This window comes from Eretmochelys imbricata, chromosome 15 (genome assembly GCF_965152235.1).
Source record: "Eretmochelys imbricata isolate rEreImb1 chromosome 15, rEreImb1.hap1, whole genome shotgun sequence".
NCBI lineage: Eukaryota > Metazoa > Chordata > Testudines > Cheloniidae > Eretmochelys > Eretmochelys imbricata.
Window position 1 is genome coordinate 2486067 of NC_135586.1, and position 26780 is coordinate 2512846.

Here is a 26780-nt window from a genome sequence, read left to right on the forward strand (position 1 = left end):
TAGCTTTCACAGAGGCGGGAGCCCAGGACAGACAACATGGAGAAGCTCGGTAGCATGCCAAGAGCAGGAGAGCAGAGTTGGCAGCGGAAGTGGTCAGTGAGGAAGAGAAAGAGTAGATACTTATAGGGATTACGTAGAAAGACAAGAGGAAATGCGAGGTGAATTCATAGTACCAAGAGAGAAGCGGTGCACCATACTGCACCATCTGCTGAAAGCAGTATGGCGTCTGCATGCCAAAAAGGCACTGTCATAAATATAAAGGGAAGGGTAAACACCTTTAAAATCCCTCCTGGCCAGAGGAAAAACCCTTTCACCTGAAAAGGCTTAAGAAGCTAGGATAACCTCGCTGGCACCTGACCACAGTGACCAATGAGGAGACAAGATACTTTCAAAGCTGGAGGCGGGAGAAACAAAGGGTCTGGGTCTGTCTGTATGATGCTTTTGCTGGGGACAGAACAGGAATGGAGTCTTGGAAACTGAGTAAGTAATCTAGCTAGATATGCGTTAGATTCTGATTTCTTTAAATGGCTGAGAAAATAAGCTGTGCTGAATGGAATGTATATTCCTGATTTTGTGTCTTTTTGTAACTTAAGGTTTTGCCTAGAGGGATTCTCTATGTTTTGAATCTAATTACCCTGTAAGGTATTTATCATCCTGATTTTACAGAGGTGATTCTTTTTACTTTTTCTTCTATTAAAATTCTTCTTTTAAGAAACTGAATGCTTTTTCATTGTTCTTAAGATCCAAGGGTTTGGGAGGATTTTTGGGGAAAAGATGTTTCCAAACTAACTCTTTCCTAATAATAATAATACCAGTGTTAGACGTTTGGTGGTGGCAGCGAAAGTCCAAGGGCAAAGGGTAAAATAGTTTGTACCTTGGGGAAGTTTTAATCTAAGCTGGTAAAAGTAAGCTTAGGAGGTTTTCATGCAGGTCCCCACATCTGTACCCTAGCGTTCAGAGTGGGGAAGGAACCTTGACAGGCACGAAACGATTGTCTGCCATAGCTTTCATGGAGGAAGGAGCGACTGACGACACACACCCAGAAACACCCGCAAGAATTTTTTTGCCCTGTCATGCACTGGGAGCTTAACCCAGAATTCCAATGGGCGGCGGGGACTGTGGGATAGCTACCCACAGTGCACTGCTCTGACATTCAATGCTAGCCTCAGTACTGTGGACACACTCCGCCGAATTCATGCGCTTTAGTGGGGACACACAAGACCGAATGTATAAAATAGCTTCCGAAAATTTGAATAGAATAATTTTGAAATAATTTTGTACTGTAGACGTACCCGTAGAATCCTTTGCTGCTGCCTACAAACTGCACTCTGGGAAGGGTATTAAGTTCTGCTAGGCCAGGCCAGGCTGACAAAGATTCTGTGGCTAAAGGTGTTTCCACTGTCCCCTGAGTTGATGGTAAGTGTAATTGTAAACGGGCAGTCGTCATCAAGCAGGTCTGTTTCCAGTGGAGTCCCACAGGGCTCAGTTCTTGGCCTTTGCTATTTAACCTTTTTATCAGTTACTTGGAAGAAAACACAAAATCAGCTGATAAAGTTTGCAGATGACACAAAAATTGAGGGGGCGGAAAATAATGAAGAGGACAGGTCATTGATTCAGAGCGATCTGGATTTCTTGGTAAACAGTGCAAGCCAACAGTATGTGTTTTAATACGGCTCTGTGTAAATATATACACCTAGGAACAAAGAATGTCAGCTGTACTTACCAGATGGGGGACTCTATCCTGGGTTGCAATGACTCTAAAACAGATTTGGGGGTCATGGTGAACAATCAGCTGAATGTGAGCTCTGGGTGCGACACTGACCAAAAGCCAACATAGTCCTGGAATGTATAAACAGGGCATCTCAAGTAGGAGCACCCTTGTATTTGGCACTGGTGTGACCACTGCTGGAATCCTGTGTCCAGTTCTGGTGCCCACAGTTCAAGACGGATGTTGATAAATTGGCGAAGGGTCAGGGAAAAGCCTGGCCTCTGAGACCCTCCGCACTCATGGGGTTTCAGAGGCCGGGCTCCAGACGAAACCCCAACATCTACACTGCAGTTGTTAGCCCTGCAGCTGGAGCCCCACAAGCCCAAGTGAGCTGACCTGGGCCAGTTGTGGCCATGCCATGGGTCTTTTATTGCAGTGTAGATATACCCAAAGAGAAGGTTAGGGGCTGACTTGATTACAGTCTATAAGTACCTACATGGGAAACAAATATTTAACAATGGGCCCACCAATCTAGTAGAGAATGGTTGAAAATGATCCAATGGCTAGAAGTTGAAGCTAGACAAATTCAGACTAGAAACAAGATGTAAATTTTTTGATCGTGTTGGAACCTGGCTCTCGGGGTCACAGCAATGCTCAGGTTTGGCCCAGCCAAAAAGTGATGGAGCTGTGGCCCCAGTGTTGTTCTCACTCCCGACTCCATGGCCAATGGCTTGTGCAATATGTGGGGGCCTACTGTGGCTTGTGCGGTTGGTAACGGGGAAATGGAACCTTTCACAGGTAGGTCACCAACTCTATCTGAGTCAAAATGTTGGTGTTCCATAGCTTGTGTGGAATGAATTTGTTCAGACCATTTCCTAAGGCTCAGGTGTTGAACCCACAAAACCCATTGTCACTAGTTAACACTAACTGGCTCCTGGTTGGCAGGCTGAACCAAGCATTGAATGGCCCCTCCAACTCAGGGCTAAGCCCCACTGTGCTGACCTTGGTGCCCAGGTGCTAAATAACGGGGGCTGATTGCTGCTCTGTTACTAAAGTGCAACTCTGTGGGTTCCAGTGGAATTACCCTGGCATCAGCTTGGAAGGTAGTGGCTACTCAGCCCCATCTTTTTAAGCAAAGCAGGGTCTGTGGCTCTAATGCTCCTCTCCCTTACACTGGAGTAAAGCCAGGGTAACCCCATTGCCTATCCCAGGGCGAAAGGCGAATCGGGCTCAGGGTATATGTGTCTGTAATAATATAAGTGGGTTTTGCTTCCAATAATTATAGAGGGCCAGAATCTCAGTGGGAGTAAATTGGCATTGCTACATTGAAGTCAGTGCTGATTTACACCAGCTGAGGATCTGGCCCTGATGGGTGTAAAAAGCCCAGGGTGATAGCTGGGAACAAGCTCTGCTCAGGTATTAGGAAAGCTAGGGCTTGAAGGACCATCCCAGTGTGTGAAATCTTATCTCACCTGGAGAGGTCTCCCAGCCTGACCTGGATCGGCCAGGCTCACCTCGGAGGGCTCCATTCCTCACACGAGCTAGTGTGTCTGACCCATGGAGAGGAAGCTCAGCATCCCTTTTCTGTGTTCTTCTTTCCCCCAGGGACCATGCGTCCAGTGAGGAGGAACTTCTATGACCCCTCCTCGGCTCCTGGCAAGGGGATCGTGTGGGAGTGGGAGAATGACAACAACTCCTGGACCCCCTATGACATGGATATTTGCATCACCATCCAGAATGCCTATGAGAAGCAGCACCCGTGGCTGGACCTCTCCTCTCTGGGCTTCTGCTACCTGATCTACTTCAATAGCATGTCGCAGATGAACCGGCAGACACAGCGGAAGCGCCGACTCCGGCGCCGCATGGATCTGGCGTACCCACTCACCATGGGCTCCATCCCCAAGTCCCAGTCCTGGCCTGTGGGCACCAACTCCGGGCAGCCATGTTCCTGCCAGCAGTGCCTGCTGGTCAACAGCACCAGGGCAGCCTCCAATGCCATCCTGGCCTCGCAGCGGAGGAAGGTGTATGTGGGTAACAGCAATGGGACTCTGGCTGTTAGGCAGAGCAACACTTTCAACGGCACAGCACTGTGGTCTGCGGGCACCATGACAACCGGGGGGGCAGCTAAAACGGAACAGGCCCGCTCCCCTAGCGGCACGCAAGTGGCCACCTTCTCCCGAAGTCAGAGCGCTCCCACTGGCACCCAGCTTCCTGGGCAGAACAACCTGAACAGGCCTGGCACGCAGCGGGTTGCAATCCTGAGTACCAGGGCCTCCATCCCACCAGGGTAAGGATCCATACCTCCTGTGGGTTCAGTGGCGAGGAAGTGGGGGTAGCTGCTGGAGGGCAGATGTGGAGCCAGGTCACATTATAGGGCTGTTAAAATGGTCCAGTGCCCCTCAACCATAATGCCTATGGTGATATATGGCCTGCATGTTTATGTAGTTTGGCATCCTCCTCCCCGTTGCACTCAGAGACCCTCAGCTCTCATCTGGAGCAGACGCACCCTCCTGAGTAGATGATGGAATTCAGTTTCTGTTCTTTCAAACATGGGGCCTTATTCTCTTCTCTCTTACACCTGGGTAAATCAGGAGTGACTTCACTGAAGTCAGGTGCGTAACACTGGGGTTAAGCCAGTGTGAGTGAGAGGAGAACCGAATGCCTGCTGTCCGCTATGCTCCTGGGCTGGCGGGGTCTAACCCTGGCCTGGGAGGAACGCCCCTCCTTAGTGGGATTCAGTTTCCATGTTCTGTCAATCTTGATAGCCCTCCTTTGCTCCGCTGATGGCATCTAGCCCTGCTGTGGGGGTAACCCAGCCAGTCCCGAAGGTGACGCGGGACTTCTGGGCTAGGAGCATTACAGAGCAAATAGATTGAGAGAGCAGTTCCATGTCCATGACTGAGGATTTGTGCAGACACTGTTCTATATGATCACGTGTCACCCTTCTCCAGGCTTCCATCCTGTCCAAAGAGGGGCCTGTGTCACTTGGTATTTCCCTGGAGGGGGCTCTGCATTGTTCTTTGGGTGTGTTCATTGTCAGAGAGCCCGACATTCCTGACTAGCTCCGCAGCTCCGTGCAGCATGTGGTGCTGCACGCCTCCCCTACTTCCGGTGGGGAAAGCCAGAAAGAATTCATGGGATGGCTCTCCACAGCAAGAGGAGGGCCAGGGTGGCTGGCGCCAGGGTGGGAAGGGAAGGGAAGAGCTGGGTGTGGTGGGCAGTCCTGGAACCTGACAAAAGTATAACCTAGCGGAAGTCACCCTGGCACCATCAAGATCTGTCTGTTCCCCTCTCCTCCATGTCCTACTTCCCCACCCAGTAACATACACAGCCCCGGTCTGGGTGGAGGAAGCCGCCCTCCTTTGGAACTACTCTCTAACTCCTCAGCCCGTGGGCCTGGTAACCATCCTGTGCCTAACTGGACTGCCTGGGGTCCCTCCTGGGCCCCATTAGCTCAGTCAAAGGGATCACTGCAGATCAGCTCCAGCCCAGCAGCTTGTCCCATCTCTGCAGGGTGGGCAGCCCCACATGGCCAGCCACAGGGAGCACTGACCACAGACGCGGCCAGAGCCGGTGGCCGGTGAGAACAGGGACAGGATGCTGGAGAGAGCAGTTGGTATTTCTAAGCAGCCCTGAACTGGCAGGTGCAGGTCTGGGCCAAGTGGAGACAGAAAGGGCCGTTGTTCCCAGGAGGATGTCAGGTGCCATGCAGTGCCTTGCCGTGCGGCCTTGCAAAGCCTGGGCCTTGCAACCACCCACCCCAGAGCCACCATGCAGAGCTGAAGAGCCAGGGGGTGGGGGTGTCTGACTGTCACTGGGGTTTGAGCTGGCTGAGGGGTCGGCTCTGTGCACTGAAAGTTGTGTGGTCTTGTTGCTGTGGCACCCGGGCCCAGGTACAGTGGGTTGTAAACACAAGGGGATTCTCCCGGAATTGCTAAGTGTCCACTCCTGCTTGCTCGCTCTCACTCTCCCAGCCTCCTTCCTCCTCCATCCCTTGTCCCCCTCACCTGATCTGATTTAGTGCATCCTTAATTTCCAGTGCTAGGGTCCATCGAACTCCCAGAGGCTCAATGGACCATAACTATATAGACAGATGGATAGAGTGCGTGGATGGGAAGGAGGGATGGAGAGTGGGGACGGAGGGATAGAGATTGTCAAGGTTCCTTCCCCACTCTGAACTCTAGGGTACAGATGTGGGTACCCGCATGAAAGACCCCCTAAGCTTATTCTTACCAGCTTAGGTTAAAAACTTCCCCAAGGTACAAACTTTGCCTTGGCCTTGAACAGTATGCTGCCACCTCCAAGCGTGTTAAACAAAGAACAGGGAAAGAGCTCACTTGGAGACGTCTTTCCCCAAAATATCCCCCCAAGCCCTACACCCCCTTTTCTGGGGAAGGCTTGATAAGAATCCTCACCAATTTGTACAGGTGAACACAGACCCAAACCCTTGGATCTTAAGAGCAATGAAAAATCAATCAGGTTCTTAAAAGAAGAATTTTAATTAAAGAAAAGGTAAAAGAATCACCTCTGTAAAATCAGGATGGTAAATACCTTACAGGGTAATCAGATTCAAAACATAGAGAATCCCTCTAGGCAAAACCTTAAGTTACAAAAAGAAACAAAAACAGGAATATACATTCCATCCAGCACAGCTTATTTTACCAGCCTTTAAACAAAAGGAAATTGAATGCATTTCTAACTAGATTACTTACTAACTTAACAGGAGTTGGAAGGCTGCATTTCTGATCTGTTCCCGGCAAAAGCATCGCACAGACAGACAAACCCTTTGTCCCCCCCACTCCAGATTTGAAAGTATCTCGTCCCCTCATTGGTCATTTTGGGCCAGGTGCCAGCGGCGTTACCTTAGCTTCTTAACCCTTTAGAGGTGAAAGGGTTTTGCCTCTGGCCAGGCAGGATTTTATAGCACTGTATCCAGAAAGGTGGTTACCCTTCCCTTTATATTTATGACAGAGGTGATGGATGGAGGGGAGAGATGGGAAAGGAGGAGAGGGATGGGAAGGGAGAGATGGAGGGGGGATGGGGATGGATGGATGGATAGAGGGAAGGTATGGGGATGGAGGGCAGGGGTGGGGAAGGAAGGATGGAGGGGATGGATAAAGGGGAGGTATGGGGATGGAAGGAAGGGATGTAGAGGGATGGGGATGGAGGGAGGGAGGGATGGAGAGGAGGGATGTGGGAGGGATGGAGGGAGAAGAGGCATAGGGATGGGGGTGGAGGGAGGGAGGGATGGATGGATGGAGGGGGGAGATGGATGGAGGAGAAGGTTGGGGATGGAGGAGTGGAAGGGAGGGATGTGGGAGGGATGAATGGATGGAGAGGAGGGATGCGGAGAGGGAGCCCCAGTAACGCTATCCACAAGGCTCAGAGTGGGGTGCCTTGCCCAAGGCTGTAGACCCAGTCAAAATAGTCCAGAGCTTTGATGTGGTGTGCGAGGGGACTCTGTGCTGGGAGGAGCGATGCAGCCAAGTCCAATAAGTGCTTCCAGTGGGCTTGCAGAGCCCAGCAGGGACTACCCCTGTTCTTCTCAGGGTCTGATGCTACTTGCAACCATACCATGATACATGCTGGAGATGCAGGGGCATGGCTCTGTGTGCATTTCCGGTTGGAAGTGAATCCTGTGGGTCTATCTGAGTTTGTTATCAGACTGTAGAGATCTTGGGTTGGGTAGTGCTGTTATTGCCAATCAGGCATCAGCTTCACTTGGCTGGGTAGACAACTAGACTGGGAGACCTGGGTTCTGTTCCTGGCTCTGCCATTGGCCTGCTGGGTGACCCGAACAAGTGATTTCACCACTCTGAGCCTCAGTTTCCCCATCTGTAAATAACACTGACCTTCTTTGTAGAGTGCTTTGAGATCTATGAATGAAAGGTGCTATAAAAAGCTAGGAATTATTATTCTTCATGTTAGACTGGGCTTCGTCACTATTCTGGGTCTGTCCCTAGTCAATATCTGTGCTTAGATGCCAGGCTGGTAGATGCCTGAGAAATATCTTTGCTAGCTAGGGTCAGATGCTCAACTCATGTAACTTGTCCCAGATCTGTTGAAATAATGGAGCTATGCTGAGTCCCACCAGCTGAGGAGCTGGCCCATAACCCACACAATAGGCAGTCAGCCGGGTTGGCACATTCATCCCGGAACCATTGCGATCAGCTAGTCTGACCCGCTGGATCGCACAGACCCTAGAACTGCCCCACAGTAAAGCCTAGCGAAAGCAGAGTTAGACTGACTCAGACACAACTTTCACCTCCACTGCTTTTCAGCTATCCCCCTTGCTACCTCCTCTGCTTTGGACACTGAGCCACCCCCTAGCCCTTCTCCGATCAGCCTGAGAAATGTATTGAAACAAGCTATCTTAGTTTGACTCTTGTAGCCTCTGTCAGCGATGAACCGGGCAATTCTCTGAGACCCCTCGAAGCCCTGTCACCACCAGCCTATCCCCATAAGAACATAAGAATGGTCCTACTGGGTCAGACCAAGGGTTCATCCAGCCCAGTATCCTGTCTTCCGACAGTGGCCAATGCCAGGTGCCCCAGAGGTAATGAACAGAACAGGTCGTCATCAAGTGATCCATCCCCTGTCACCCATTCCCAGCTTCTGGCAAACAGAGGCTAGGGACACCATCCCTGTCCATCCTGGCTAATAGCCATTGATGGACCTATCCTCCATGAATTTATCTAGTTCTTTTTTGAACCCTGTTATGGTCTCGGCCTTCACAACATCCTCTGACAAGGAGTTCCACAGGTTGACTGTGCGTTGTGTGAAGAAATACTTCCTTTTATTTGTTTTAAACCTGCTGCCTATTCATTTCATTTGGTGACCCCTAGTTCTTGTGTTATGAGAAGGAGTAAACAACACTTCCTTATTTACTTTCTCTACACAAGTCATGACTTTATAGACCTCAATCATATCCCCGCTTAGCCATCTCTATTCCAAGCTGAAAAGTCCCAGTCTTATTAATCTCTCCTCATACAGAAGCCGTTCCATACCCCTAATAATTTTTGTTGCCCTTTTCTGAACCTTTTCCAATTCCAATATATCTTCTTTGAGATGGGGTGACCACATCTTAACACAGTATTCAAGATGTGGGCATAGCATGGATTTATATGGAGGCAACATAATATTTTGTGTCCTATTATCTATCCCTTTCTTAATGATTCCCAACATTCTGTTGGCTTTTTTGACGGCCGCTGCACATTGAGTGGATGTTTTCAGAGAACTATCCACAATGACTCCAAGTGGTAACAGCTAATTTAGACCCCATCATTTTATATGTATAGTTGGGATTATGCAACTCCGAGACTGTGGGGCACATTCTGCTCTTGGGTACCCCAGGAAAGTTCACTGAAGGCAATGCGGATGCCCTGGGGACAACTTTTCCCAATGTAAGGAGCTTTCTACATAGTTATATCTAACTAGAGGCTCTTTCCTGGCCTTCCCCCTATGAATTAAACAGAGAGGGCCAGCTCCTCAGCTGATGTCAATTGGTAGAACTTCACTGAAGTCAGTGGAACGATGCTGATTTACACAGCTGAGGACCTAGCCCCCTGGGTGTGTCACAGTTGTAAAAACAGGGGATGAGGGAGCTGCAGATGAGTCTAAATTAGATCCTCAGCAGGCCTGCCAGGTGAATATTCCCCTAGGCCAATCTTACAGGCACTGTGTTCTGCTCCTGTGTGGTCCCTCTGAGCAGGCCTTGCTGCCTTGGCTTCCCTTTAATTCTGCAGCATTCACTTAGCAGCCTCTTGCATTCCTCGCCCTCTGGGGACTCTCTTTTCCTTCCACTTCCTCTCATTACCTTGGTATCTGAGATCTTCCCATTCCAGAGGTGTCTCTCTCTCTCTCTCTTCCTTCTTCCCTCCTTAGTTCTGCTTGTCGGCCCTGGCACTCTCAGGCAAACCAGTGTCTTTTTTCAGTCCCCAGGAAAGACCTGTCAAATGATGTCAGGAGATAAACCCGATTGGATTAATTGTAAAACCCCAGTTAATCCAAGGCCATGAGTGAGGCAGCCCCAGTCCCCAGCCCCGCCTCACTAACACCCAGGGGCTGTAAGTGGGCTGGCTGTGTATATATTCATACCCCACTGGGAGCCTCTCAGCATGGAGGTGGGAGGGATGTGATGGAAAATTGCAGAGCTGGAGAGACGCAGCACTCGGATGGTCAGCCTGGGGAACATTAGCCCTCCGGTGCAGTTGGTCCAGTGCTGGCACTGGGGTTTCTGGGGGCAGAAAGCGTTCGTCAACTCACCCCAATAACTCATTGTCAACAGGTGTGGTACCACATGACAAGGAAAAAACATGTATGTTTTATAGTGGAAGTTAACTCAGTGGAGCTGCTGATTTACATCAGCTGAGGATCTGGCCCATAGATTCCAAGCAGACGGATGCAATTCAGCAATACTCCCTGAATGGCAAGTTCAGACTATTCCCCCTTCTTCAGCCCTCTGTTTCTGCCACCTCATATCCAAAACACTCCCCAGGCCTTCTCGGCAGGAACTGAGAGCAGCCTTCAAATGGGGAAAGGAAATGTGGAGGGGATGGGTCAAGAGACTGGAAATGGCCCATAGAGATTTCTGGCTTGAGCCCAGTCCAGGTCAGCTGGTGAGCGAAAGTCTCTGGGGGCCTGTGTGAAATGAACTGGCAGGTCTCAATCCAGTTCCAACATCACCCAGGCTGCAATTGGCCCGCCCTGGGTGGGGATGTCAGCATAGGAGGCAAGGACTGAATGCAGCATGGAGGATGAATGGTCACCCTTCCAGGTCAGAGTCAAGGCATGGAGGCAGTGTGGTAGGGGAGGAGTTTTCATTGTGCTCTATCTTTTCTGCTCAGAAACAAAGAGCTGTGGGCTCCAAGGGGCTCGCAGCACTGCCCTTTTCACCAGCACTAACGTGCCTTTGCCAGGGTGGAGGAGGATAAAACCCAGAATGTAGCTGACCGGTTAGGTGGTAACAAAAGGATCTAATCAGAAGGGAATTACTAAGTAACCCCTACAGGTGCCATACTTTAGTGAGTAATAGCCTGGCTTCCCTGAGAACAGACCTCCTGGGTTAGACGTGAGGTCAAACTAGTTGATCACAATGGTGCTTTCTGGCTTTATGATCTATGAACACACTCGGGCTTTCTATGATCAAGCACCAAGATGGCAGACATGGGAGACGCCCAGAGGTCATGGATTTTGATTTGAGTTGAATGTTTCGAGTGCTAGAACCTGGCAAGGAAAGAGCCCTGCGTGAGGGAGGAATCGGCTCACAAATAGCAAACCGCCGGCTCCCTGGTGTCTGCAGAAATCAGAATGGCTGGCAGCGGTAGGTGGGTTCCCTCAGGGTCAGCGCTGGGGTGGCTGGTGTTCAGTATCTTTGTAAATGGTCCCACGCAGGAAGTGCATTGTGCATTGCAGATGAAGAGAAGGCATCGCCAGTGCCATGAGGACAGGAAGCGTGAGAGGGCAGGAAGAGAGGAGATTTAAAGGGCTGAGCAAAGGGGCTTTAATATAGGAAAATGCAGTGCTCTCTAACTGAGAGATGTGGGAGTCAGGGGTCTGGACTCTAATTCCAGCCCTGCCACACCTGCTCTGTGTCCTTGAGCAAATGATTTCCCCTCTCTTTCTCCTCCTACTCTGGGTCTATTTAGACCAGGGGTCGGCAGCCTTTCAGAAGTGGCTAGCCGAGTCTTCATTTATTCATTTTAATTTAAGGTTTCGCGTGCCAGTCATACATTTTAACTTTTTTAGAAGGTCTCTTTCTATAAGTCTATAATATATAACTAAACTAGTGTTGTATGTAAAGTAAATAAGGTTTTTAAAATGTTTAAGAAGCTTCATTTAAAATTAAATTAAAATGCAGAGCCCCCCAGACCAGCGGCCAGGACCCGGACAGTGTGAGTGCCGCCTTCGGCACGTGGGCCATAGGTTGCCTACCCCTGATTTAGACTGTAAACATCTCAGGGCAGGGATTGCTTTTTCCTCTGTGTTCAGATAGCTTCTAGCCCAGTGGGGGCCCGGATCCCAGCTGAGCCTCTGGTCACTGCTGTGATGGAGGAAGACCAAAAGGAGCTGGGTTAGTGGTGCGAGGGCAGTAGCGGTGCAGAAAGGGATTTGGAAGGGGGTAGTAGGGGAGAGATTAAATACAGATTTGCAGTGTATTGCTGTAATGAAAAAGGAAAAGATCAGCATGAGATTATGCAGAAAGGAGCTGCATGGAAGAATGCAGAGGAGCCCACTACCCTGGTGGGGGATTACTGGGGGACCGCTGGATCATATCCTCAGCCGGTGCAAATCTATATAGCTCTGTCCACTTAGCTCATTTGTAGCCACTGAGGATCTGGTCTACTCTGTGCATTGCTGGGCAGCTAACCGGATGGAGATAAATGAGAGGAGGCAAAGAAAAGTGATCATGATAAATGTGAAAGGTCCAACATGACAGGAAGGGCTAAAGGGACTTAATTCCTAGAAGAAAGAAGGATGAGGGTATTGTGATAGCTCTGTGCATAGAGTTAAGCGAGAATATTAAGGACGGTGAAGACTTAGTCAAGGTTGCCCAACAATGGATCAAAGAAGTACAGGTTAGATCACATACCTTCAAGCCACCAGAGCAAATAGAAAATGGAGCAGTCAGGAAAGGTCATTGAGACGTGCCCAGTGAGACAAGACCACATACTCTGGGGACAGCATGGAGGAGAAGCCAGGAGCAGCAGCTGGACTGGATGTCCCTTCTGGGTCTGATCTCTATGAATTCCAGTGAGTGCAGTGCTGGGAGGGGCCTTGGGGGAGCAGAAATGTTGGTGTCATGGTGAGTAGCCCTTGGCCTTACCCACTGTAAATCGAGATGAGGGTATTGTTTGTGCAATAGACACTATACTGTGAATTTCAGGGTTGGGCTCAAAGCAAAGGACAGATCCAACCTGACCCCTAAGTTGGGAAATGGGATGTCACAATCTAAACCCGGGATCTACATTTTGCAGCTGCCGCCTATAATGGGCCAAATCTAACCCCAAATCCTCCCCACCCCAGACTAAAATGTTGGGGCATTCAAAATGAAGCTCTAGATTTGAATTATACAGGTTGGTCCCTCCCTGGAGTCTGAGAAACCACCTCTGAAAAGGACCTGATGGAGAAGCGCTTGAGAACGTCTGGAGTGGAGGCAGGAGGGGAAATTGAGCTAGAGGCTCGATCTGAGTCAGCAATGCAGCTGTGGTGGAAGCTCGGTATTTGTCATCTTCGCTCTTGCTTTGCACATGGGAACACCTGTTTGTCAGTGAGAAAATCTTTGAGCCCCAGTTACTCTCTGGTTCCCACGCCCAACCCATCACCTCACCTCTCTCCTACTGTCAGGAGACCCTGATCTGTCACCAACCAGGTGGCTACGGCATGGCTTTGTGATGCTAGTGACCCTTGGCTTAGCACCACCCTCTACCCCATCCTGCTGGGGGCAATACAAGTGAAGCCCAAAGTGTGTCTTGCAGATCAGAGTACTGTGTGCAGTTCTGGTCTCCCATGTTTAAGAAGGATGAATTCAAACTGGAACAGGTACAGAGAAGGGCTACTAGGATGATCCGAGGAATGGAAAACTTGTCTTATGAAAGGAGACTCAGGGAGCTTGGCTTGTTTAGCCTAACTAAAAGAAGGCTGAGGGGAGATATGATTGCTCTCTATAAATATATCAGAGGGATAAATACCAGAGAGGGAGAGGAATTATTTAAACTCAGTACCAATGTGGACACAAGAACAAATGGATATAAACTGGCCACTAGGAAATTTAGATTAGAAATTAGACGAAGGTTTCTAACCATCAGAGGAGTGAAGTTTTGGAATAGCCTTCCGAGGGAAGTAGTGGGGGCAAAAGATCTATCTTGCTTTAAGATTAAACTCGATAAGTTTATGGAGGAGATGGTATGATGGGATAACATGGTTTTGGTAATTAAATATTCATGGTAAATAGGCCCAATGGCCTGTGATGGGTTTTAGATGGGGTAAGATCCAAGTTACCTGGGAAAGAATTTTCTGTAGTATCTGGCTGATGAACCTTGCCCATATGCTCAGGGTTTAGCTGATCGCCATATTTGGGGTCGGGAAGGAATTTTCCTCCAGGGCAGATTGGAAGAGGCCCTGGAGGTTTTTCGCCTTCCTCTGTAGCATGGGGCACGGGTCACTTGCTGGAGGATTCTCTGCTCCTTGAGGTCTTTAAACTACAATTTGAGGACTTCAATAGCACAGATATAGGTGTGAGGTTTTTTTTGTAGGAGTGGTGGGTGAAATTCTGTGGCCTGCGTTGTGCAGGAGGTCAGACTAGATGATCATAATGGTCCCTTCTGACCTAAATATCTATGAATCTATGAATCAGAGCCTGGGGCACCACATGGCAGGATGGCACAAGGCCTAGATCCTCAAAGTACTGAGGCAACCTTGCTGCAGGCAGATGTGTCCTTGATGTCCTTGGCTCTCACCCCTCTGCCTTGTTCTCAGTCTGAGAGGGCCCACAGCACCTTGTGGCATGTGACCCTTTCCTCTGGGCTAGGTGTTTGAGCTGGGTAGCTTTGGACTCCACTTAACCCTCCCTCAAGAACATCTCACAGCAGTTGCTGCAAACCCTCTTGAACACAGCAAAGTTTATTCAACACAGACACTGGAGAGAGAACCAGTGGAAATGAAAGTGCCTCGTATACTTTCCTACTGCAGTTCAAGGTTCCCACAGATGCCCAGGGCAACGCGCAGATGGCCCAGACTTTAGCTCAGTTACTCAACCTGGTTAATGACACATTTTCTGTCTCCACTGCAAATCTGAGCCAGGTTATGACTAGGTCGGGGGACAGCCAGGTTAACCATGGCTATATCAGTATGGAGGGAGGCTTGTGTTCTTCCTTAAGGTCTTGCTGCCCTCGAGGCCTGGAAAAGCTCAACTTTGCACCTAGGGTCTGTGTCCGCTGCAGTCCCAGGCTGTGATTGCAGCTTGTGTGGCAGCACCTGAGCTAGCTTGGGTCCCGGAGCCATGCCAGCACAGGCCGGGGAAGCCCTCCTGGACCCCTGTGTATTACTTAGCCCTCTAGCCCTCGCTGCTGCGGCTTCACTGCTCTGGTACCTTAGCTAGCTCCCCCTGAGACTGCAGTGTGAACACCCCTCCCCTCCCTTCCCAGTATCTTCACTCATCAGTCTAATGCTTTGCATCGCCCGCCTCGGGTATCTCAGTGCACATGACCTGTTCTCTGGGCCGCCAGCTCTGTCTGCAGTCACTGTTGGCCCCAACGCTTCCATCCACTGTCTGGCAGTTTTACAGACTCCAGGAAGTCTCACTGATGTGCAGCACAGCTGGGGCCCTTCCCCATCTCTAGCCCCTTGGCCCAGGTATGGAAAGATCACACACGGCTGGTATAGGGATCAGCTGTTCTGAGTTTATGGCAAGACATGGGTCTGGTTAAGGGCACTCTTGACTATTGCATACAGCTGCTGGCACTGTGCATACGGACAGGGGGCTTTTGCAGCTGGGTGCTGTGGCTGCTGCAGGGTGCAACTCCATTGACTTCAGTGGATTTGCACCTATAGAATCATAGAACCATAGAATATCAGGGTTGGAAGGGACCTCAGGAGGTCATCTAGTCCAACCCCCTGCTCAAAGCAGGACCAATCCCCAACTAAATCATCCCAGCCAGGGCTTTGTCAAGCCTGACCTTAAAAACTTCAAAGGAAGGAGATTCCACCACCTCCCTAGGTAACATATTCCAGTGCTTCACCACCCTCCTAGTGACAAAGGTTTTCCTAATATCCAACCTAAACCTCCCCCACTGCAGCTTGAGACCATTACTCCTTGTTCTGTCATCAGCTACCACTGAGAACATCCGATGAAGTGAGCTGTAGCTCACGAAAGCTCATGCTCAAATAAATTGGTTAGTCTCTAAGGTGCCACAAGTACTCCTTTTCTTTTTACTGAGAACAGTCTAGATCCATCCTCTTTGGAACCCCCCTTCAGGTAGTTGAAAGCAGCTATCAAATCCCCCCTCATTCTTCTCTTCTGCAGACTAAACAATCCCAGTTCCCTCAGCCTCTCCTCATAAGTCATGTGTTCCAGTCCCCTAATCATTTTTGTTGCCCTCTGCTGGACGTTTTCAAATTTTTCCACAGCCTTGTAGTGTGGGGCCCAAAACTGGCACAGTACTCCAGATGAGGCCTCACCAATGTCAAATAGAGGGGAACCATCACGTCCCTCGATCTGCTGGCAATGCCCCTACTTCCCCGGCTCCTCCTTCTTCCCTTTTTTAAAGATGGGCACTACATTAGCCTTTTTCCAGTCATCCGGGACCTCCTCCGATCGCCATGAGTTTTCAAAGATAATGGCCAATGGCTCTGCAATCACATCCGCCAACTCCTTTAGCACTCTCGGATGCAGCGCATCCGGCCCCATGGACTTGTGCTCATCCAGCTTTTCTAAATAGTCCTGAACCACTTCTTCCTCCACAGAGGGCTGGTCACCTCCTCCCCATGCTGTGCTGCCCAGTGCAGTAGTCTGGGAGCTGACCTTGTTCGTGAAGACAGAGGTAAAAAAAGCATTGAGTACATTAGCTTTTTCCACATCCTCTGTCACTAGGTTGCCTCCCTCATTCAGTAAGGGGCCCACGCTTTCCTTGACTTTCTTCTTGTTGCTAACATACCTGAAGAAACCCATCTGGTTACTCTGAACATCTCTTGCTAGCTGCAACTCCAGGTGTGATTTGGCCTTCCTGATTTCACTCCTGCATACCCAAGCAATATTTTTATCCTCCTCCTTGGTCATTTATCCATTCTTCCACTTCTTGTAAGCTTCTTTTTTGTGTTTAAGATCGGCAAGGATTTCACTGTTAAGCCAAGCTGGTCGCCTGCCATATTTACTATTCTTTCTACACATCGGGATGGTTTGTCCCTGTAACCTCAATAAGGATTCTTTAAAATACAGCCAGCTCTCCTGGACTCCTTTCCCCCTCGTGTTATTCTCCCAGGGGATCCTGCCCATCAGTTCCCTGAGGGAGTCAAAGTCTGCTTTTCTGAAGTCCAGGGTCCGTATTCTGCTGCTCTCCTTTCTTCCCTGTGTCAGGATCCTGAACTCGACCATCTCATCGTCACTGCCTCCCTGGTTCCCATCCACTTTAGCTTCCCCTACTAATTCTTCCCGGTTTGTGAGCAGCAGGTCAAGAAATGCTCCGCCCCAGTTGGTTCCTCCAGCACTTGCACGAGGAAATTGTCCCCTACACTTTCCAAAAACTTCCTGGATTGTCTGTGCCCCGCTATACTGCTCTCCCAGCACATATCAGGGTGATTGAAGTCTCCCATGAGAACCAGGGCCTCCGATCTAGTAACTTCCGCTACTTTCCCTGAAGCTGCATTTAGTCTTGATGCTGGAGATTTTTAGACCCAGGTGGCAGAGTTTATAACCAATCCCCTTCCGCCCTATCCCTGACCTACGGGATTTACACACTGGGTGCTGTTGGAGGAAAATCTCGGCCTCCTAACTGGAGCTGGAATCAGGAGCTAGCCACAAAGCTCATGAAAATGCCGTCCTCAGCTGCAGCTCCCCCTTCATCAAACAGTCTCTCCCACAGGCTACTGCTGGGTCGCACCTTCCATCTGGGCTGCTTCTCCTCACCAGCCTCCAGGCTCGTCTCTAGCTGCAGCTGCCTGCATCCCCCCAGCCTGGAGGGCTTTTGCAGTCCAGAGATTCTCGGTATGGTCCTTAGCAAAGGGCTGACAGTGAATCGGAGAGAGGAATGAGCCCTTTCAAGCCCTTTGCCTGTGACCCTCGCTTAGGATGGGCACATTTGTCCCCCACTCATGCCTTGGCCACTCAGGAGACCTGATAACGGGGGGAAGGGTGTGAGGCTGGCTCTGAGGCAACCGCTATTGAAATCTGCCTTGAATGTCTCCTCCTCTTCTGATCTCTGTCTCTCATTGCCCCAGAGTCTGGGCTCCAGCTGCTCGGCAGTGCAGGAAGTGGTTCACAGAAGCCGTTCAGCTGCGGTTAGCCGGGGAGGGATGTAAACGAGCATCACACGGCCTGTGGCCTCCTGGTCCACCCACGAGTTCGAGAGCCGACGTGAGAAAATGCACTTCCCCTCTCGCTCGCCCACCTGCTGCAATGAAAACAGAGCAGGCCTCCCGCAGGCCCTGAGAACTCCTCTCTGGCTCAGAAGCACCTTCGCAGCTGGGCTTCTCAAATGGAGGCCTGGGACAGGGCTGTCTCCAGGGTAGCATCTCTGGCCAGCTCAGAGCCGCCATGCGCTGCAGAGGTTAGTCATCAGGGAGGGGTCAGAGACAGTGTTTCCAGGTAGGTGTACATACCTATGCACACACACACTTCTAGGGGGGTCTCACACACAGATCCACACATCACACACACACTCTCCTTCTGAGATCTCTCACACAGATACGCGTACGACGACAGTCACGGGGGTCTCACAAACACTCACCCTGTACACATGTGCGTGCACACACTGCTGGGGACCTCACTCCCACCCCTTTGCACGGGTACACGCGTGCACACCCGCTTTGCTACAGGAATCTCACACCCGCTAACGCCACGCCATGCAGGAGGCATCAGCTAGAGGCAAGCCTAGCAGCTGGGGAGGAGCAGCAGCCCAGGCGGGAGTGTGCACGTGTACACTCCGTCACTGGGATCTCATACGCAGGCATGTACACTCCTCCACAGTGAGCCACATTCACAGCCTACCCCACACAAACCCTATCCTGGGGATCTCTCTCTCTCTCTCGTACACACACATACACACAACTCAGGATCACACTCATGCACTCACACTCACACCCCAGCATGCACCAGATACAGCAGTTTTCTAAAGAAAATATCCAGAGCTAGGGGATGCATTTACAACGCTGAGAAACTTCCCAGTGGAAGGGTGCGGGGCTGGTTTTCAGCCATCACTCCCCCCAGGTGTTCTCGCAGGAAACCAGCCTGATCTACTCCCACTATTTGTAACGAGATCGTTGATGAAAGCTTTTCACTGGTTTCGTACTGAGAAAACCAGAACGATGCTGGTGAGCGAAAGCCTCAGCAAGATAGCCTGCCAGAAGCAAGGCAAGTGTCCCACGCCAGCGCTGCCATCACCCCAGTCCTAACCCCAGTTGTTCCAGGCCTGGGTCCCTGCAGCTATCCCAATGCGCTGCACTTCTGACCTGCAGCTCACCAGTATTCCAGTTGAGCTCTCGCCTGAGCCATAGAATCCCTGCCTCTCCTGATCCTGGGCACAGCAAGAGCTCCCCCCATGCATTTTGTTCCCTACCTTCAGCATTCCTGCTGTTCCAGTCTTAGGAACATAGGACCTAGGACTTGAAGGGACCTCTTGAGTCATTGTTTCCAGCCTCTGCTATCACAGGCAGCTCCATCATATCATCCCATTCATAAACTTCCCGAGCTCAATCCCAGACTAATTTGGTTGTTTGCCCACCTGCTCCTAGGGGTAGGCTGATCCAGAACCACCCTCCTCTGATGGGTAGAAACATTTTTCCCATTTCCAGCCTCAGTTTACCCATGGCCAGTTTATCCTCATTTGTTCTTTTGCCAGCATTGTCCTTTAGCTCCAATAGTTCTTCCCCCTTCTTGGTATTTACCTCCCAGTGCATTCATAGAGAGCAATCAGAGCCCTTTGCAGCCTCTCCTAAGATGGGCCCTCTGTCCCCTGGGCAGCCTAGCAGCCCATCTCTGCACCTGTTGCAGTTTGAATCCAACTTTCTTGACCACAGGTGACCAGCCTGGTACACAGTATTCACATCTACCAGTGTGATCTATGCCATCATGTGCCAGCAATGCCCCTCTGCCATGTACGTTGGCCAAACCGGACAGTCCCTACGCAAAAGAATAAAAGGACACAAATCTGACATCAGGAATCGTAACATTCAAAAACCGGCAGGAGAACACTTCAGCCTCTCTGGCCACTCAGTAAAAGATTTAAGGGTGGCAATTTTGCAACAGAAAAGCTTCAAAAACAGACTTCAACGAGAACCTGCTGAGTTTGAATTAGTATGCAAACGAGATCTCATTAACTCGGGTTTGAATAGAGACTGGGAGTGGCTGGGTCGTTGACTCTATATATTGACTCTATTTCCCCATGTTAGGTATCCTCACACCTTCCTGTCAACTGTCGAAATGGGCCATCGTGATTATCCCGACAAAAGTTTTTTTCTCCTGCTGATAATAGCTCATCTTAACTAATTAGCCTCTCACAGGTTGTATGGCAACTTCCACCTTCGCTGTATGTATATCTATATCTTCTTACTGTGTGTTCCATTCTAGGTGTCCGATGAAGTGAGCTGTGGCCCACGAGAGCTCATGCTCGGATAAATTGGTTAGTCTCTGAGGTGCCACGAGTCCCCCTGTTCTTTTGGAGTATTCCAGAGGGGAGCTCGCCCATGCCCAGCTCGGCACCAGTTCCTGCTGTGCTCATTTCTGTTTTTGCACTCCCACCCAATTCTGCAATCTCCCTGGTAGTCTAGTGCTGGCCACTGACACAGCATCTCCGTCCTGACCTGCGCTGCCTTGGGCTCTCCCAGTGTTGCAGTCCCCTCCCAGCTCTGCAGCGATCTTTCTGTTCCACCCCCTAGCTCTAGCAATGACCAGCAGCCCTCCTGGAGCAGCAAAAGCCAGCTGAGCAAACCGTGATGATCACTAAGCCACGCATCGCCCCGTTGATGTCTGTGGGACTGCTCGCAGTATAAGGTCAAAAAGAACAGGAGGACGTGTGGCACCTTAGAGACTAACCAATTTACTTGAGCATGAGCTTTTGTGGGCTACAGCTCACTTCATCGGACGCACAGAATGGAACATATAGTAAGAAGAGAGTGTAACAGGATCAGGGTCCTAGCTCATCTCATGCAAAAGGCGTATGGTGTATGGGAAAAGAGCAGGGTTGGAAACAGCAGCTTGCCCAGTGTGATTGCCCTGGAAATTCTCCCCCCTCAGCTGAAGAGGGAGGCATGTGAAGCCGCAGGATGCGAGATCATCACCAAACAGGAGAGTGAGAAAGAACAGGTAGTTTAAAAAAGCAGCATGGTCTAGTGGGTAAGGCATTACCCTGGGCTCCAGTCCCAGTTCTGCCCCTGTCCTGCCTGTCCCCTCACCCCACCTGTCCCGCTACACAAACATACGCTGTAGACAGTCATCCTTCCGAGGCAGGGACCATGCATCTTGCTGGGTGTTTGTACAGCGCTGGGCACAAAAGCACTTGTCTGTCCTACTTGGATACAGCTAAATAGCAATCAGAGCAAGTGAGAGCTGGGGAAAGAGGGAGGGATTTTCAGGGCACTGCTGAAGTCACCACAGTGGAACGCAGAGGAGCTGGGGCTGCTATGCCAAGCTGTCTGTGCCCAGCCGCGGCTGCCACCTGGTACGAGCTTCCTTCCTCTCGGTGACACTGCGCTTTCGCTTCCCTAGTGCTGGGAACTGATCAGAGCTGGCTTGTGGTAGCATTCTGATCTGCAGAGACGGTGCAGCCCACAGCTACAGATGGACAGGTAGGAACGCCCAGCACCTGGTTGATCCAGCCAGGAGAAACATGACTAATGTCTCTTGTCACCTTCGTGCCTGTGAGAGGGGCTGGAGTGACAGCCCTGCAAGACCAAAACCTGTGGAGCCCCAGAGTGGGTAGCAGCAGGGCAAGCTTCCCAGCAGGATGGCTTGACAGTGACCCGGAGAGACCCCCCTCTAGGGGTGGGAGGGGAGCTCTCCCTCCAGGAGCCGTTCAAGCTTCAGCTTCTCCGCTGGCACTGCCAACAGGGGGTGCTGATGTTTTTGTGGGAGGGAGCCGTGTGCCCCTGGGCTGGCCTGACACCCAGCTCTCCCGTTGCACAGAACCCACACACAGTCTTCAGCTCATTTTCAGAGAGTGGTGACCTAGGCAAGCTAGAGGCAAAAGTCTCTGAGTCCTGCACCCAGCTGCCATGAACCAGGGCTTGGGGCTTTTTTACTTCCATTGTGATGGTAACTAGTGACTAAGTGACCTGGCTCTGAGTGTTCACTTCTTGGGGGCATTTGAGACTCCAGGGGTTCACTTTGGGATGTCCTTCCCATGGGATGCAGGCCCCACTTTCCCCTGGAGCAGGAGCAGAAAGTGTTCTATATCTTCATCCAGGCTTCCATGCAAATAGAGGAAACCCACATCTCTTCCCCCGGGCAGTAATAGCTAGAGTGCTCGTGGGGAGAGAAGGGGATTCAGGTTAATGTCTTTCACTTCCTTTGCAACTAAGGAAGCTGTGTGGAGTGCCATTGCCTTACCCCGGTTTCCTGGGGTCAGACGTTTACGGCTGGCCATTCTCTGCATTCAGCACTGGGCAACCTTAACTCTGCCTCAGTGAGGATTCTGGACAGCTAATGATTAGTTACCCTCTGTGCAGACATAATGGAAAATACAATCCCTGCTCCCAGAGAGTTTACAACACACAACAAAATGTGTAGTCCTGATTGTTCAGTCTCGTTTTGCATGGTCACATAATAAAATATAACCTCGGGTAGTCTTTTCTCTCACACAGCAAATAATGAATAAGGCAGGACTCTGTGTGCCATACAGAGATATGAATGTTACAGAGGGGTGTCTAAGGCTATAAGGGAAAAAGGTACACTCTTGTATTGTTTGAATAGTAGGCTATGATCATGCCTGTATTGTGATGATGTATATCCACAAGGGGGCAGAATTAAGGTTACCCAGGCAGCCTTAGCAGGGCTATTTTCTGAGTGCTTAGCTGTGCAGCTGTAATGTCCTATTAATATAGGTTTCAGAGTAGCAGCTGTGTTAGTCTGTATTCGCAAAAAGAAAAGGAGGACTTGTGACACCTTAGAGACTAACCAATTTATTTGAGCATAAGCTTTTGTGAGCTACAGCTCACTTTGTCGGATGCATTCTGAGCTGTAGCTCACAAAGGCTTATGCTCAAATAAATTGGTTAGTCTCTAAGGTGCCACTAGTCCTCCTTTTCTATTAATATAGGTTTCTTTAAAAAGGTGTTTGGGTTCAGGAGCAGATCCACAGCTGGTGTAAATCAACCTAACTCCATGGATTGCAGTGGGACTATGCCAGTGTACATCGCCTGAGGATCTGGCCTTGGTCTCAGTGGTTTCCCCTCGACTTTGAACTGGTTCTGCTCTGTACCAGTCTCTAAATCTTCATATAAGCAGGGGCAAACTAACAGACAGACCCACACTGTGAGCCTAGTCCCCATTTAATTCCACCTTCTCTCATTTAAGAGAGATCCACTGCAAGGAGCGACTCCACCTTAAACCAAGCCAGGACTCTGTAATCTCCCCTAAGCTCTTATTTATCAATGGCAATGGCAGCTGGTGGCTCTTTCCAGACACCCCCACCCGTTCGCAGACTGTGAGGTCATTGACAGGGGAGGTGCCATTCTGCCCCTTACAGAAGGGGATTAAGGCCCTGTATAAAGCCACCCGATCTGCCGTCCACCAGGCCCTTTTAAGCCAGAGCTGGGGCGAACATCAAGCAGGCTTTCCTCCCCCGGTGCTGCGCTTGCCATCTCTGGAGTGACACACACTGGACCGTGGCCTTGGTCACAGCCATGAAGATCAAGCTGGCAGCTGGGTGAGTGAGCTGACAGCATGAGGGCTGGAGGAGTAGGGTGGGGCAGGGAGAAAGGTGGAGAGCCACACCTGTGCTTCACAAGCTGGCTCCCGCTCCCGTGAAAGTTTGGCCAGCAGCCAGAGCAGGCTCAGACCCTCCGCCCCACTGGAATTTGCCCTGCCTGGGTCTGAGTGGAATGAACAGGAGACTTTCCACGACTGCAGAGCAATGGGAGCTGGTCCTCTCCGCTCTGGGCCCATGTTTCTCTTGTTTAGTGCAAGCCTGGGGGCGTGGGGCTGGGTCAGGGCTCCATGCTTCCTGGCTGCTGTCCCTTGGCTGGCTGCCACCCGTGACACTGGGGCGTGGGGGGATGGGAATGGCTGTATTGATGTTGTCCTTTGGCTGCTTTTCCTTGTAGCCCAGCTCGGAGGCCAAGCCAGCAGAGCGGGCTTCAGTGATGCCACAATGCCGGGGACAGTTGTTTTTAGTCCCACCCTGGCTGGGCTTTGTCTCATAGCACCCATAGCCCAGCAGTGGTGAGGGGCACAAGGCCGTTTGGCAGACAGACAAACAGCGCCAGAGGAGAGTCTGTGGCAGAGTGCACAGCCCCTTTCCCATCAGCCCGGGAGTACTCCAGCTTTCCAGGCCCGGGGAGCCAACAGGTCATAGCTCTGGGTGAGGGGCCCTGGGCCCTGAGCCAGTCAAGAGGGTCATAGGAAGTCTCTCCTGGACTCTAATCCCAGCACGGCATCCTGACCTGCCGGGAGTTAAGCTGGGATAAGGCTGAGAGCTCCCTGGGCTGATGTTAACCTCTTAGGCATTGTGATACCTATGCTTAGATGCTGCCACCAAAGCATTCATTTAGCCAGCACTGTGGAAAATGCCAGGGACCTAAGGGTTAACGCTTGGCTTGGTACTTTAGGGGTTTAGCATTAGGCAGGAGTGCGCTATTTATATACTTGCATGTGTGCCAGTTAGGGGCTCTTAGCCACCCCTTTGCTATGCCTGCAGAGCTCCTCTTAACACAAAAAGAAAAGGAGTACTTGTGGCACCTTAGAGACTAACCAATTTATTTGAGCATGAGCTTTCGTGAGCTACATCCAATGAAGTGGGCTGTAGCTCACGAAAGCTTATGCTCAATAAATTGGTTAGTCTCTAAGGTGCCACAAGTACTCCTTTTCTTTTTGCGAATACAGACTAACACGGCTGTTACTCTGAAACCTCTTAACACAGTAACACGGGCACGAGTCCCATGTGCCAGGGGCTGCAACTGCGAGCATTGTACATTTCAGCTTGCATATTGCAGCTACCACATGTATGCACTTGTGGATTTCTGCAGAGATAGGTGTACTGAGTGAAATGGTTAATACCACTCAGCATGGGCCTAATTTTGCTCCCACTGGTCAACTATCCAAAGTCAGTCTCACCTATTGATTACAGATTTTCACTTTGTCAAAACCAGACTGCTTTAGAGCATCTCCATTTGGGCATCCAGAAACTGAGGCACCCAAAGTTAGGTCTGGTTGGAAAATGTTTTTTTCTACCTTTGGAAAATTTTGATTTTTCACAAAAAATTCAGTTACTGAAATATTTCAAATCAGAAATGGTGCCTCATGGGAGCTGTAGTTTGGCTGTGGCGTGCTCCCAATCTTCTGTATAGGATGAGCTCCCTGGTCAAACTACATTTTCCATGATGCACCAGTCTCCCCTCTTGGTCAGGAGAGGCAGTTGTATCATGGGGCGGGGGGGGGGGGGTTCCCTGGCCATGGTGCATTATGGGAGATATAGTCCAGCTGGGGAGCCTGGCCCATAAAGGAGAATGGGAATGTGAGGCAAATGAACTACAATTCCCTTGACACACTGAAGCAGCATTTCCAAACTGAAATATTTTGGTTTTAGGGCATTTGGCTTTTTGATGAAAATCAGAATTTTCATGGAAATCAAACCCTTTTTGTGGAAAATTTTTAATCAAAAACTCCAATTTTCTATTGAAAAGTAGTTTTCAATCATCCCATCCCCAAAAATCACTAGTCACTGTGAAAATTTTGACCGGTATTTTTAACATTAGAAAATTGAAATAAATTGGTTATGGTGTATCTGTTTACTGTATGGAATCAGGATTGCTTGACTGCGTGTCATAGCCCGTACACTGTTTATTTTCAACAAGATTCTCTTGTGGTAGCTCAAGCAACAGGGCCCCTTGGTGTAGGAGGATGTGCTGTGTGTATGGATTTGCTAAGTCATTTAATAGCTGCCATGGTGCACCGGAGTTTCTGCTGTCCATGAAACAGGTACACTGAGTGGCTTGTTATAATTGGTCAACATGGGGACCATGAAGGGTAAATATTTTACCAGCACCCCCTCCCTTCTATTGACAGGTACGATCATATTTACAGTATCCTTGCCCTGATGGGATGTAGGATCTAAAAGGGAAGGGCAGGAGAAGCCCCACCCTGGCGTTTCTAGGGTTGCCAACCCTCCCGGTTTTACCGGGAGTCTCCCAGAATCATGCTCTATCTCCTGAAGGCTACTGAAGCCAAACCAGGAGATTTTAGGCCACTAAAAGTCTGGCGGTGCAGCAGGGCTTAGCCAGTCTCCCTGCCTGCCCTGGCCCCATGCTGGTTCCGGAAGCAGACAGCAGGTCCCTGCGGCCCCTGGGGTGGGGACAGGGGGTCTCTGCACACTGCCTACGCCCTGAGCGCCGACCCTGCAGCTCCCATTGGCCGGGAACAGCAGTTAATGGGAGCTGCGGGGGCAGTGCTTGAAGGCGGGGCAGCACCCGGAGCCCCCTGCCCCCACCCCAGAAGCCACAGGGGCCTGCTGGCCGCTTCCAGAAGTGGTGTGCGGAGAGGGCAGCGTGCAGAGCCCCCCCCCAGCCCCGCTTATCTCGGGCAGCTCCCGGTCGACAGTGCAGTGGGGCTAAGGCAGGCTCCACCACGCAGCTCCAATTGGCCGCAGTTCCCAGCCAATGGGAGCTGCGGAGTCAGTGCTCGGGGTATGGGCAGCGCCCGGAGACCCCCTGCCCCCACCCCAGGGGCCGCAGGGACGTTCCAGCTGCTTCTGGGACCGGTGCAGGGCCAGGGCAGGCAGGCAGCCTGGCTTAGCCCCGCTGTGCTGCTGCCCAGGAGCCACACAAGGTCAGAGCCACCTGGCCGGAGCCCGCACCCCTCACCCCCACCTGCACCCCTCCCACACCCCAGCCCTGAGCCCCCTCCAGCACCCAAACTGCCTCCCAGAGCCTGCACCCTGCACCCCAACCCCCTGCCCCAGGCTTAGCCTGGAACCCCCTCCCACACTCTGAACCCCTAAGTCCCAGCCTAGAGCTTGCACCCCCAGTTGGAGCCCTCCCCCTCACCCCCTGCCCGGTCCAGTGAAAGTGGGTGAGGGTGGGGGAGAGTGAGCAACGGAGGGAGAGGAGATGGGGTGAGCAGGGCAGGGTCGCAGAGAAGGGGAAGGATAGGGGCAGGGCTTCGGGGCAGGGGCAGGGCAAGAGTGTTGGGTTATGTGATTGGACAGGAG

General features: G+C 50.9%; 1 protein-coding gene across 1 annotated transcript in view; it reads left to right on the plus strand.

Annotated features, from left to right (window-relative positions):
- DTX1 (deltex E3 ubiquitin ligase 1) overlaps positions 1-26780 on the plus strand; it is a 110683-nt gene that overhangs the window by 67809 nt on the left and 16094 nt on the right. Inside the window, exon 2 of the mRNA XM_077834919.1 lies at positions 3314-3995. Within this exon, the coding sequence (XP_077691045.1) occupies positions 3314-3995 (682 nt within the window). The remainder of the gene's footprint in view (positions 1-3313; positions 3996-26780) is intronic.